We start from the raw sequence: 13,236 nt of genomic DNA, 5'->3' as shown, positions 1-13,236 counted from the left end.
GTGCGAGCACATGCATGTGTGAGTCCTACATTCAGCTGTTGGGATGTGTTTACCCCACTCTGCAGAGTTGGGTGTTAAGTGAAGCAAAATGTGTCCGGCATCAGACAGAATGTAGCCACTCCCCAAGGTCGTTCAAGTTTTAATAACCGTACAGCAGCGACTCTTATATATTCCCCCTACTCTCTCTCTCTCTCTCTCTCTCTCTCTCTCTCTCTCTCTCTCTCTCTCTCTCTCTCTCTCTCTCTCTCTCTCTCTCTCTCTCCTCTCCTCTCTCTCTCTCTCTCTCTCTCTCTCTCTCTCTCTCCGGTCATCCTTCCCTCCCTCCCTCCCTCCCCTATTTCCATCCCTTGTCTTGTGTATACACAGTATAGCCCAGGACATCCTGAAAATGGAATAAATGTGTTATTTTTCTCACAAGTCTCTTTTCCCCGTTTCTGCGTTTTAAATAATGGAGTGGCTAGTAGCATTAACTAAAGAGTACACTACCTTGTAGGCTGTTCACTCTCTCCCCTCTCAGGAGAGGACTCTTCTGGATCCAACAATTAGACAAGCCTTTCTGTCCCGTCCTCCCCGCCCAAACATCTAAAGGTTAAAGCTATGTGCTTAACCGCAGCCCACATAGCTGCGGGCCATGTTCAAGTGTGTGTGTGTGTGTGTGTGTGTGTGTGTGTGTGTGTGTGTGTGTGTGTGTGTGTGTGTGTGTGTGTGTGCACGCACACGCCAGTTTCAGTGTGTAGTACGTGCCCTCGAGGCTTTAAGGGAGCAATATCCTAGAAAAGGCTAAAACTAGAGCAGACGATTCTTTTGATTAGAATCCCAAACTTCAGCAAATCGCCTGCTTTACATCAAAAGAATGGAGATGGGGATCTGTGCGACTGACCACACACACACAGTCACACACACATGTACGCGCACGCACGTGCATGCGCACTCGCACACACACGAAGTTCATCATTTAACGTTCAAATATACAGGGGTTCAGTTCATTAAGATAAGTGGGAAGAAATTATAATAAAATACATTTCCACTTTATTCATTGGGCCTCTGCAGATAAATTCCCAGTGTTTATGTAGGCTGTAGCCTAGAGGTATCACTATGTATCACTATTTTTTTTAAATGCCAGTCATAAAAGTAAATAAGCAAAAAAAGAAAGAAGAAAATAGTTCAAATTTAATTTCTGCCTTTTACACCAAGATACATTTTCCGGTTCTGTTCTGCGTGTTACTTTCTGTTTTATCACAGGCGTCAGTCTTCTTCCAGCTGTCGTGTCTAATTGTTTCCCGCTCTTCGGTGTCGCTTACTGACGCACAGCTGCTATGATGAGCGTGGTCCCGCCCACTGATTCTCCCCACCACCGCCACCTCCTCCTCCCTCCTCCTCCTCCTCCCTCCTCCACCTCCTCCTCCACCACCTCCTCCTCCTCCCCCTCTCCTCTCCCACCTATACTGCATGCCACCAGGCCTAGTACGGACTAATGACCTTATTTGCATCCCTGACATACCTCTGCACCATCGCTGCTGCTAATCTCCCATTGATGTGAGGGCAAGCATCTCTTTTGATGTGTATGCACGCACGCACGCACGCGCACGCGCACGCGCACGCACGCACGCACGCACGCACGCACAAGTCATATGGAGCACCTTGTTTTTATTTACATTGCCGGTGTGTTCTGTTCACCCCCGAGCGACGTATTAGACTTAAATGGCTCGTCCACGTGGCCTAATAAAGTGTTTCGCACGCCCAGACAAATACGGTGTATTTCTTTTTTCCTCAGAGACGCGCAGACGCGCAAGTGCATCGAAAACATTCTAACAAGTCTTCCGCCATATGCACTAATGAGGTACAGTAAAAGGGCGAGCCCTATAGTAGATGATGCTGTACTTGTGAAGACAGCACCATTGATTGATTGATTGATTGAAAATTGTATTAACAGTTTGCAGAATTACAGTACATTTCAAGCACAAACTCAATACAAAGGCTGTTAACTGTGAGTGGACGACCCAATTAAGCATTACACTTGTTTACAGGGTCCACCATGTTCAATTCATCAAAACATTTAGAGACGTACAAATAGACACTTCTATATAGACAAAGAACAGAACAGGAATTCATCATAAAGGAGGTAAAAAGGGAAAAGAAACATACAGTGAGGGGAAAAAGGGGTGGGCGGTGGGGGGGAATGTTCTCCTGCATTATTATTATGCCCACAATTGGGATATCCAAATAATTAACTGATTTGTTTATTTGTTTATTTGTTTGTTTAGTTTTTTTTAGAGAATTGGGAAGGAAATGTAAATAATTGCGGGAGAAGGTATTGGCTTTGTGCATCATGGCATCATCCAGACCAGGACAGGGCTTTGTGCATCATGGCATCATCCAGACCAGGACAGGGCTTTGTGCATCATGGCATCATCCAGACCAGGACAGGGCTTTGTGCATCATGGCATCATCCAGACCAGGACAGGGCTTTGTGCATCATGGCATCATCCAGACCAGGACAGGGCTTTGTGCATCATGGCATCATCCAGACCAGGACAGGGCTTTGTGCATCATGGCATCATCCAGACCAGGACAGGGCTTTGTGCATCATGGCATCATCCAGACCAGGACAGGGCTTTGTGCATCATGGCATCATCCAGACCAGGACAGGGCTTTGTGCATCATGGCATCATCCAGACCAGGACAGGGCTTTGTGCATCATGGCATCATCCAGACCAGGACAGGCATGCATGCAGAGTCTTGCCGACGGTCTTGGTTTATTGGCTCTCTCGCCTCCCGCTATGTCAGTGGTTCGCCAACCTTTTCATGTCAAGGACCCCCAAATTGACACCAATTAGCCCGCGGATCCCCATTTGAAAAAGGTATGCCAGGGACCCCCCATAAGACAAGATCTTTATGGCTCTACTAGCAGTGATTCTCAACCCGTTTAATTTCAAAAACCCTCAGTTGTGACATGCATACGGACGGACATAATGGCATTTCTATCTCTGAGACCCCACTTTGTATTGTAAAATCAATGTTAATTTAACTCTGAGAGTGTACAAATGGAACCAAATGGACCCTAACGGGTCCATTTGGTTCCATTTGTACACTCTCAGAGATACAGACCCATAAGGGGCCATTTGGTTCCAAACTATATCATTTAGCTGGGGACCCCCTGGAACTGCCTCAAGGACCCCCGGGGGGTCCCCGGACCCCACTTTGGGACCCACTGCTCTATGCACAGGAACACCGCATATCCACCTGCCTGCATCCTGCTCCCTTCAACATCACCAGGAATAGCCATTTATTAGTCTCTGGAATATTAAAGTCATACTGTATACCCTCCTTAAAATTATTTTCACCCTCCCACACCTCCCGCAACCTCACACCATCGACGACAGCATGAGACCAACCTCTCTCTCTCTCTCTCTCTCTCTCTCTCTCTCTCTCTCCCCTTTTCTCTTCCCTGGTCTTGGGGATTTCCTGATGCATCCTACGTGTCAGAAATAATTAGGTTTTGTCAGATTTATCATTGTGGCACAAACCCCTTCTCCGTGACTCGGGCCCCCGGATCATGTTAAGCCTTGTTTGTGTGTGACAGCATTATTATTCTTGTTAGTCGCCCCACACTCTTCTCTTCTCTTCTCTTCTCTCTCGGTCTCTGTCATTCCGCCCACTCCTCTTGTTGTGGACAGAGCGCCCCCTCACCACACCACTGCGTCCTTCCTTTCGGGATCTTCTCTCTCTCTCTCTCTCTCTCTCTCTCTCTCTCTCTCTCTCTCTCTTATTGACGGCGGCTAAAGATATTCATCCATTTAGTGTTAAAAACATGTATCATGGTGTCCGAGAGTGAACTGCCGAGGCTGAAGTTGATTAATGGCGGAGTCTAGCTGCCGCTTCCTGCCTCTCGAGGAGCGACATGCACAGCCCCTGCATATTAACGAGTGGCTGCTCTTTCTATTAACTAGATAAAAAATATAAAAAAACCCACCCTCCTCTCCTCTGCCTTTTGCTCCGGGGGGCTTGGGGATGAGAAATTCTCCATTATTTATCATGTGGCCTTTTTTTTTTTTTTTTTTGCCCCTAACCCCCTCCCCCCCCCCACCACCACCACCACCCCTTTTTCATGTATTTCAACCTGGTGTCATCAGTAAACTTTTAAATGCCAAGCGTGTCTGGAAACATGGCGGCTTAATATCGCACCCAACCGTTCCCCTTCATGCAATTTGCATGGGCTTGCTTACTGTAGACGTGAGGCATCACGTCGAATTAGCGTCTGGGCAAACAAACACGGTTGTTACGCGCGGGGGAGGGGGGTGGTTGACTGTTCGCCGCGCTATATAATGCATGTAATGACAGTTTAAATTCCCCATTCTCACGGATGCCTCGCCCAGCGCTGTCAACAAAATGCTTACTCTGCGGATGCGGGGCGGATCGGCGTGTCCCCCAGTATACACCGGGAAGAGGATGCTTTTCTCTGTTCTCTGTTTAAGCTAATTGCTCCCACTGACAGTCACGTGTTGATGTATTGTCAGAACGAAAGCGTGCCTGGTTTGTGTTGCCTTGTTGCCCTCTCTCTCTCTCTCACATGTGTTCTAATTAGAGGAGATTTACAGACAAGCCGTAAATTGGACGAAGTGGGACGTGGAGTGGTGCGCCTGTATCAACACACACCCTCCAAACTAAATACAGTAGCATACTAGAGTGCAGGTGTATACGACAACAATCTCATTGTTCATTTCATGGGTCAATTTGGCCACAGTCTCAGAGTTAAACTGGGGATAGCACCGTGTGCTGCGGAAGAATATTTGTGTCCATATTTGTCAATATATTTAGTCTTAGTTTTAGTCATCATAGCTTAGTTTCCATTTAGTTTTCAGCAGTGAAAAAAGGTAGTCGACGGACATTTTTTGTCACAGTATTAATTAGTCGACGAAATCAACACTGTCAAAATGTATACCAAACGTGTAGTGCTCGGATGCAACGGCGTGCCTGACCTCCACCCCCCTGACCCCTCCCCCGCAGGCCGCAGATTCACGTCAAGGAGGAGCCGCTGAACATGGACGACGACGACTGCCCCATGTCGCTGGTGACGACGGCCAATCACAGTCCAGAGATGGACGACGACCGGGAGCTGGAAGAAGGCAACCTATCGGAGGACCTCGAGTGACCTCCGGACGCAGTGGGCGGGGTCACTATATATATTCCTCCGCCCTCTCTCTCTCTCTCTCTCTTTCTCTATCTCTCTGTCTCTCTCTCTCTCTGTCACACACACCTGCAAACACTCTGCGAGACTGCGGTGAAAACCACTCCACACGCGACCCCGCGACCCCAACCCCAAACACAGCTGACTCTGTCCACCACTGAGACTATTTATTGAGCATGCGCGTCCGGGATCGGAGACTGCCCCCCCCCCCCCCCTCCTCCCCCAAAGGAACTCTTTGCTGTAGCCCTTTGTAGGTGGGGGGATGTTAACGGTGGGGTGGGCGAGGCAGGCGAGAGGGGACCTCCCCCCACCCACACACACACACACCCAAAAAAAACACAACAGGCATGAGATGTCTGTCTTTTTGAAGAGAAACTCTAAAACTCTTTTGAGACCCGTCTTCGTCTCAGATGGCCCGGCTGCGATGCGGTAAACGCGGACGGACGGACGGACGGACGGACGGACGACGGTTGGACTCACAGATTTGGGGGCAGAAAAGACGATAATGACGGCGCCAAGTCAAGCGAGCGAAGACCTGTTCTGTAGAAAGCTAACGGCCTCGTATACTGCCAAAAAAAATGAAAAGAAAAAGTGGAAGACGTTTTGTGAATAACTCGAACCCCCCGTCCATCCCCGCCCCCCACCACCACCACCACCACACACACACACACACATCACCGCCATCGCACCCTGCACCCCTCAACCTCCACCACAGTAGTTGTTGATGTCCACAGACGATTGCCGGTCAAATTCAAGTTTTTTTGCTCTGTTATCATTTGCACAGATGTGGTCTCAGAAATTAGTGTCACTGCCTGTATGTCGCTGCGATTCTAGAAAAAGCAAACTGTTCTTCATGTTGCCCCTTTTTTTCATTTGTACTTGCCCACCGTTCATTTTTATGTTCATGGTTTTTTAGATGCTACCAAACTGTAAATGCCATTTCCCCCGAGTCACACGTGTATCTCACACGCGGTGCCAAGACTGTTGTTGCAGCTATACAGAAAACACACAAAAAAAAAAAGAAAGAAAGAAATTATTGTTGGCTTCCAGTCTTGTATCTGTTTGTGATGAAAAAGTGGATAAAGTGAAAATTGAGATGGGGGAGACAAAAAAAGATATATACTAATACTCGCATAACCTTTTTTTTAAGGTGTGAGGCACCATTAACAAAACAAATGCATTTTAGCGTTTTTACTTCTTTATTTTTTTTTCTTCGTATTGCCGTTTCTCCTTACCTCACCACCACGTTCTAAAGCTTTGTCTACCTGCAAACCGTCACAGGCAACAGCTAGAAACCAAAGCCAACACTAGCAATGGCCAATAGCTTATAGACAGAACGCCAACCAAAATCTCCTCTTGGTCCGCCTTCTGTGACTTTAAGACAAAAAAAAAGTACAAAGAGAAGCTTTTTCTTTCCGCAAAACTACCTTCAAATAACCTCTGGGATTGTGTCATTTTAGCCCTGTACAAAGATTGATCGAGAGAAGAAGACAAAGAAGAAAAAAAATGGGAAAAGAAATCTGATTTTGATGTGTAATTTGATAACACGTAGAGTGTCCACGTTGGAAGTGATTTAAGGGAGTTATCTGCCAGACGTACGTAGGCTACGCACGGGGGTTCAGGGTGGGGTGGGGTGGGGTTTATGTGATGTGATTTTAAAACTTAACAGGCTTTTTTTTTTCTGTGCTGGTGACTTGACTGGAAGAAGAGCAGCTAATTGTAGAAGTGGATCAAGACCAAAACAAACTGTTTTGTGTATTCAAGTGCAGAGACGTTGTGAAGACCTTTTTTTCTTTTATTTTCTTTCTTTCTTTTGCTGTTCGTCATCGAGTCTCTCTAACCCGGTGAATTATGTAACGTTGCTTAAGTGGAACTGTCAAATTACGTCCCAATTACTTGGCTTTCTGTTCGTTGTTGTTTCTTCTTGTTCATTTGTTTTTGCCGAGCCGCGTCAAACCGAAACTGAAAACATCGCTAACCAAACATATTTCAAAGAAATATCTAGTGAAGCCAAATAAGTCATAATTTCAAGTTGACATGAAATGATGTGGCTTGGGGTACCGTTGTAAAAGCAAATAATAATAGCCATTGTGGAAGAGGATAACTGAGGGTGAAAGAGACAAAAAACAGACAGACCTTTTCTAGGTGATATTTGCTTTAAGACATGTCATCAGAAAACTCATTGTGTGGTTCATAGCTTCGTATCTATTACAGTGCAGGTTGCGTTGGCAAAGGAGATGTTATGTTTACTGCACTAATGTGATCTATAATGGTAGCCAGCATTTTTCTATTGCATTTCATTTAGTATTTTCAGTGATACATGATGAGACATGTTTACCGTGGCGACGCAAGAACGCGTTGTTGTCTTGAAGATCGTTTTTTGTCGGCACGGAGCAGGAATGTTGGCGTATGTTCCCCGTTCAGTTTGTTTTCCTCACAGCCGATGTCATCTAGAAAAGTATCGTTGCTTTAATGGTCATTTCCGTTTTCAATCAAACCAAAGTTACACAAAATTCTGCCTCCTCTAGTACGGGATAAAAAAAAAAGAACGCTCAAACAACCAAACAACGCGGCACACACACACACACACCCTTTCTGAAACAAGCATACATGCACACACACATGGCATGCTCTCACAAACGGGCCCTGAGCATTTTGCGGGTCTGTCAGCTTTTTTTTCTGTCCTTGTTTGGGGTGATAAACGCCAGCTGTAGTCAAATATATGCTGTCGAAAGAGCCGACTGGCCGGCTTTGTTCGGTACTGTAACGAGCCTTGAGTGTCTGCCTGCTTTGAGTATAATGGAAACACACTGTGCATCATATGTTGTTTTCAAGTGTCGTGCCAAAGCCAAAAAAATAAAAAATAAAACTGGCTGTGTGAGTTGAACACACAGACACGCATACGGTACATACAAACGCAAACAAGCACGCCAAGTGTATGCTGACACCCGGTCCGGTAAACGTGTGCACACATGGACACAAACATACACACACACACACACACACACAACACCGTTTCCACGTCACGAGGGTGCTGAATGAACCTAGGATCAAAGCTCTAATCCCTTCAATACGTAGCTGGAGTCAGCAAACAATACAAATGAAAAAAAAAAAGCACTTGAAGACCACATTCATAATAATCTTATCACACCAAATAAAAAAGGATGTTGCGTCTTTCGAGAGAGAAAAAAAAAAGAGAAAAAAAAAAAAAAAGAGAAAGAAAACCAAGGGTTCTCCCACTTAACCCAAAAATGGCTTTCGGGGAAAAAGCTTCTACCTCTGCACAAACTAAATTTCAGAACAATTTTACTGACAGATTGCACGAGTTTCACTAGAATGCCACAAGAAGCTGTTAACACTTTATCTAAAAAGAAAAGGAAAAAAGAAAAAAAAAAAAAACTTGGAGAGAAAAAAAAGCTTGTCTCCCTGGACGAGACGCTGACCTGACGTTTACATTCCTTCTGCGTCTAGATATGGAAAGATTTGCATTGTAATAGGTTGTCCTTTAAACATTTGTAGAATGATACTGTATAGATTACCTGTAAGGGAATATTGTGTTTTAAAAATGCATGTCTTAAAGAATTAAAAAGGAAAAAAAAAAAGCTCATTTGGTGGACTGGAAACAAGAATTGATCTAGAAAGAAATATAACTACAAATCATGGGGGACGATGGCCTAGATGTACGTACGATGCATAGGAGAGTGCATACCTCAAGATATACCGTTTTGTTTTGGGAAGCATTGAAACACCTGTCAGTCACAGAATGCATATTACCTGTAGATTTGCATGGGTTTTGTATAAATTAAGTAAAAAGAAAAAAATGTCTAAAATAGTTGCTTGCACATAATACCAGAAAGACCTCCAGAACTGCGATCTGCTCCTTTCACCTAGATTTTAGGATTGTCTGGATTTTCTGGGTTGATTTTGTCTGTATTTTGATAACTGTGCATACTTATGTAAAACAAAACAAAAAAAAATATGTTGGTGGACCCATAAAATTTACCAGACTTTTTTCTAAGCGGGGGATAAAAAAAATTCTCAGTGTTTCTTTTCTGACTTAACATTGAATTTTTACTGTTTCTCTCTCTCTCTCTCTCTCTCTCTCTCTGTCTCTCTCTCTCTCTCTCTCTCTCTCTCTCTCTCTCTCTCTCTCTCTCTCTCTCTCATTGCTCGCTGAAGAATATAGCAAACCTGCTTTTTCTGCATCTGCTTTGCGTAGCTGTAAGGCTTAACCTAATGTGTGTATTTATTGCTTGTACCTCTGTGCATACTTTATGAAGCATTGTGTCTGGCAGTGGAGTCATGTATCCTTTCTACTGCTATCCTCTAATAATTGGGAATGTGATCCCCTTATGTAATACAGTAAAATCGGGACTGTAGCAAAACACATATGTCTATGTAATTGGTGGATACACATTTGTTTTTATTCTTTGATTTAATTCCTTTATTTCTTTCCCCCCCGGCCCCTCCTTTTTTTTTGATCGAGGTTCAACTAATTTTTTTTTTTGATAACTTTTCATTACCGTGTACTGTGTCCATTATGTTTAAAGATACTCTGACATTTAGAAGGTCATGGTTGAGAATTGTAACGGCTGTTATTATTTTCTGTATTCATGGCTTTTCACTGCTGAATAAAATAAAGGACCAAAACTAGGATTTGAAAAGCAACTGTGTACCTCCAGCATCAGGGATTATTTTTATATAGAAGATATATATATATATATATATATATATATATATACATACATACACACCACACACACACACACACACACACACACACACACACACACACACACACACACACACACACACACACACCTCTCCGTAGTCACATGCAGTACACTTCAAGGCACAGCCATGAAAATCTTGATGTGAAGGGGAAAGACAAAAAAAACAATGAAAGTTTAATGTGTGTTACAAGTTCTCTTCTTTGTTCTGTCTTGCAGTGCCCATGCAGAGTCTCGATCGTTTAGATGACCACCCCGGGACAAGCCGCTGGGGTGTCCGCAACCATCTGGACCCGTTAATGGCTTTTAGGCTCCGTGTATGATCCGGGAAGCCGAGCGTGTTTCCCAGAGTGCATTGCAGCGGACTGTACTGTACTGTACTGTACTGTACTGTATTGTACTGTACTGTACTGTACTGTACTGCTGTCTGGCTCCGAAATGGGTTTTGTAAGAACTGGCTCTGGCTCAGCCCCTCCAAGCTGCACTTCTGGGAACGTCTCATGAAAAAAGGAAAAACAAGGCATTTGGCACAAATCACACTACGGGTAATAATTGTCCTCCATGTGTTCAAGCGGGGGGGGGGGGGGGGGGAGATGTAAAAAAGAAGGGAAGAAAAAATGTAAATATCATACATTATCTACAAGCTCACATGTCGTATCAATTGGCAATTTTTCATTATTGGCTATTTTTTTATTATTTTTGACACCTAACACCAGTGCACTGTGAAGTATATGAAATAGAGCTTATAAGTGGTCAATGGCACTTATGAAGCTTTCTTTTTTATTTATTTTTTCTGGTTTCATAATTGTACCAATCACCTACAATAATATTTGCAAGGTACAGTTTAGTAAAAAAAAAAACACACACAACACAAAACAAAGAGAAAACAGAGAGAGAGATTTCTTTCTGACATTTTATTTTTTATTTTCACAGAGGCAGCAGCGGTAACCCCTCGACACTTCAAAGACGGGGTGGGGGGTGGGGCGGGTGCAGGGGGCCACCCTTCAACCGACAGGCGTTGACCGGTGAAGCGCTATATGACGAGCTGTGTGGCTAACATCAACTCCGGTATAGCGCGGCGGTATCTTCTTGTATCTACCACACCTTGTCGGTCATGGCGCGCTGGCGCTCGCCGCAAAACACGCTCATTGAGATTCAAACGGAATCTACCATGACCAATAGGTTGCCCATTAGCCCGTCTGTGTGCCGAGTGGCCTCCTACACGTTCCAAAAGGGTGCCCGGGGACACGGCTGACAGAGGGGAAGGGAGGGGGGGGGGGGGGGGGGCACACAGCACCCCCCGTGTCTTTTTTGAATCGTGTCCGCTGGTCATTTAGTCATAACGTGGAGAATGTGTGTTCTCTCTGATGTCCCGCGAGAGGACAGAAAACAGCAATTCTGTATATATTTATTTTCTTTTTACTTTTTTTCCCACACAGCCTATATCTCTCGCACACAAGTGCACGCACGCACGCATGCACGCGCACACAAATAAATTGATATTACTGTATTTACGAGGACATAAACGTTTAGTATTGCAATAATTCATAAATGGCATTTGGATCTTTTTCGAGGTTAGTTTTAAGGCTTAACCTTAAAACTAACCTCTAAACCCCCCATGCTAAACCTGAAACTTTTCCTAATTGTAAGCCTAACTCCCCTCCCTCTCTTCCTACATAATGTTTAACCACAAAACCACCCTAACTCTTTCATTATTGTCCTCCACTTGAGGGGACATTTGGCCCTCACACAAGTATACTAATAAATACACACACACACACACACACACACACACACACACACACACACACAGACACACAGACACGCACACACACACAACCCCAAATGACAGTCCCAGGCATCAACCATGGCAGTTCTCCTGTTATCTCCTCAATGGCGTTCCGGCGCATTAGCTGGCTTGCGAGGCACTCGTCTCTCTCTCACTCACTCTCTCTTCTCTCTCTCTGTCTCTCTCTCTCTCTCTCTCTCTCTCTCTCTCTCCCTTTTTCCCGTGCTATTTATGCACTTGGAAGTGTTTGTGAATTCAAGTGTGGGGATGGCATGCTGGAGCGCAACAACAAGGGGGCTGGCTGTGTACTACACAACATCAGAGGGAGCTCCGACATTAAAGTGCGCGGAGGAGCGGCTCGCGAGGCTATATAGAGAGAGAGAGACCCCGTCTTTCAAAGGCCATGAAATAATAATGGCTTGTGGTTAGAGAGGTATCCGTGAGTCACACTCGCTGCTTTTCATAAAGTGGAGTTATTTACAGTGCGATGAATAAAAGAAAGGGGTAGCTGCTGCTCGGTGGGTTGGTGGGAGTCTTTTCCACATGAACGGCAGGGAGAAAAAGAAGTCCCTGTTAATACACTGTGGCAGAGCAATAACAGTACACAGCCAGATGAAGGGATGGAACTGAAAGAGAGTCTGCTTCTTAAATAGGTCAGTTGATGCTTTCAAACCAAAATATTAAAAACAAGATACAAGACATAGTTTTCACTTATAGTGCACTGGGAAATCATGAGATTTAATTTAAACGACACGGAATCCGATTTATTGGCACGGGAAAAAAAACATCTCTTGCACACAAGTAATCCAAAATTACCCAGACGAGTGACTGCGTTTTTTTTTCCAAACGAACCCAGTTTCATTCCCGCATTTATTCCCATGCTAAAAACGCGTTGACCACGCTTTACACTAAGGGCTCCATTTTCGTCACCGCTAAACTCCTTATCCCTAAACTTCTTTGCCTTTTTTTACTATTTTGCACAACATTTTTTAATAGTTAAAATGGCCAGTCTACAAGCTCACAATGTGTCATTGTAGATCGGCTAGTTGAACTATTCAAAAATGTTTTTCAAAATAGTAAAAAAAGGCAAAGAAGTTTAGGGATAAGGGGTTTAGTGGTGACGAAAATGGAGCCCTAAAAATGGACCTCTACTCCGGATTTTAACGTGCGGCACCTCGTTGTGCGGGCCCTACATTCAACCGCTTCCTCTTTGGCACTGATCTGAATCACGTAATCTTATATTCACACATTTTACCACGTCAAAAAGTGTGCTTTCGCCAAGTGTGCTATAGTTTTTAAAGCCTTGCGGCGTTGCAGCTGAATACACATGCAAGTGGAATCCTCACAGGGTCCATTTATCCATTTCTAACTCGTATGGAGTTCACAGAGTGTATACGGGTCCATTCGTAAACTCTTGGCAGATAAATGAACAGCGTAGTTTAACCTCACTAGACATCCAGTGCCGTGATGAAGGCGCCTGGCTTTGATATTATCGCTGGGATGGCCTCTAGACCTGATCTGAAATTAGT

The 13,236-nt window shown here is 44.5% G+C and overlaps 1 protein-coding gene across 1 annotated transcript in view; it reads left to right on the top strand.

Moving 5' to 3' along the window:
- foxp2 (forkhead box P2) overlaps window positions 1-6,775 on the top strand; it is a gene marked incomplete at its 5' end in the record, with an annotated part of 31,349 nt that extends 24,574 nt beyond the window's left edge. The window contains one exon of the mRNA XM_079494181.1: window positions 5,008-6,775. Within this exon, the coding sequence (XP_079350307.1) occupies window positions 5,008-5,152 (145 nt within the window). The 3' untranslated portion in view covers window positions 5,153-6,775. The remainder of the gene's footprint in view (window positions 1-5,007) is intronic.
- Window positions 6,776-13,236: the final 6,461 nt, after the last annotated feature.

Source organism: Electrona antarctica, assembly GCF_951216825.1.
Source record: "Electrona antarctica genome assembly, chromosome: 23".
Taxonomy (NCBI): Eukaryota; Metazoa; Chordata; class Actinopteri; order Myctophiformes; family Myctophidae; genus Electrona; species Electrona antarctica.
Note: the sequence above shows the minus strand (reverse complement) of the source record. Positions and strands in the feature narration are given on the sequence as shown.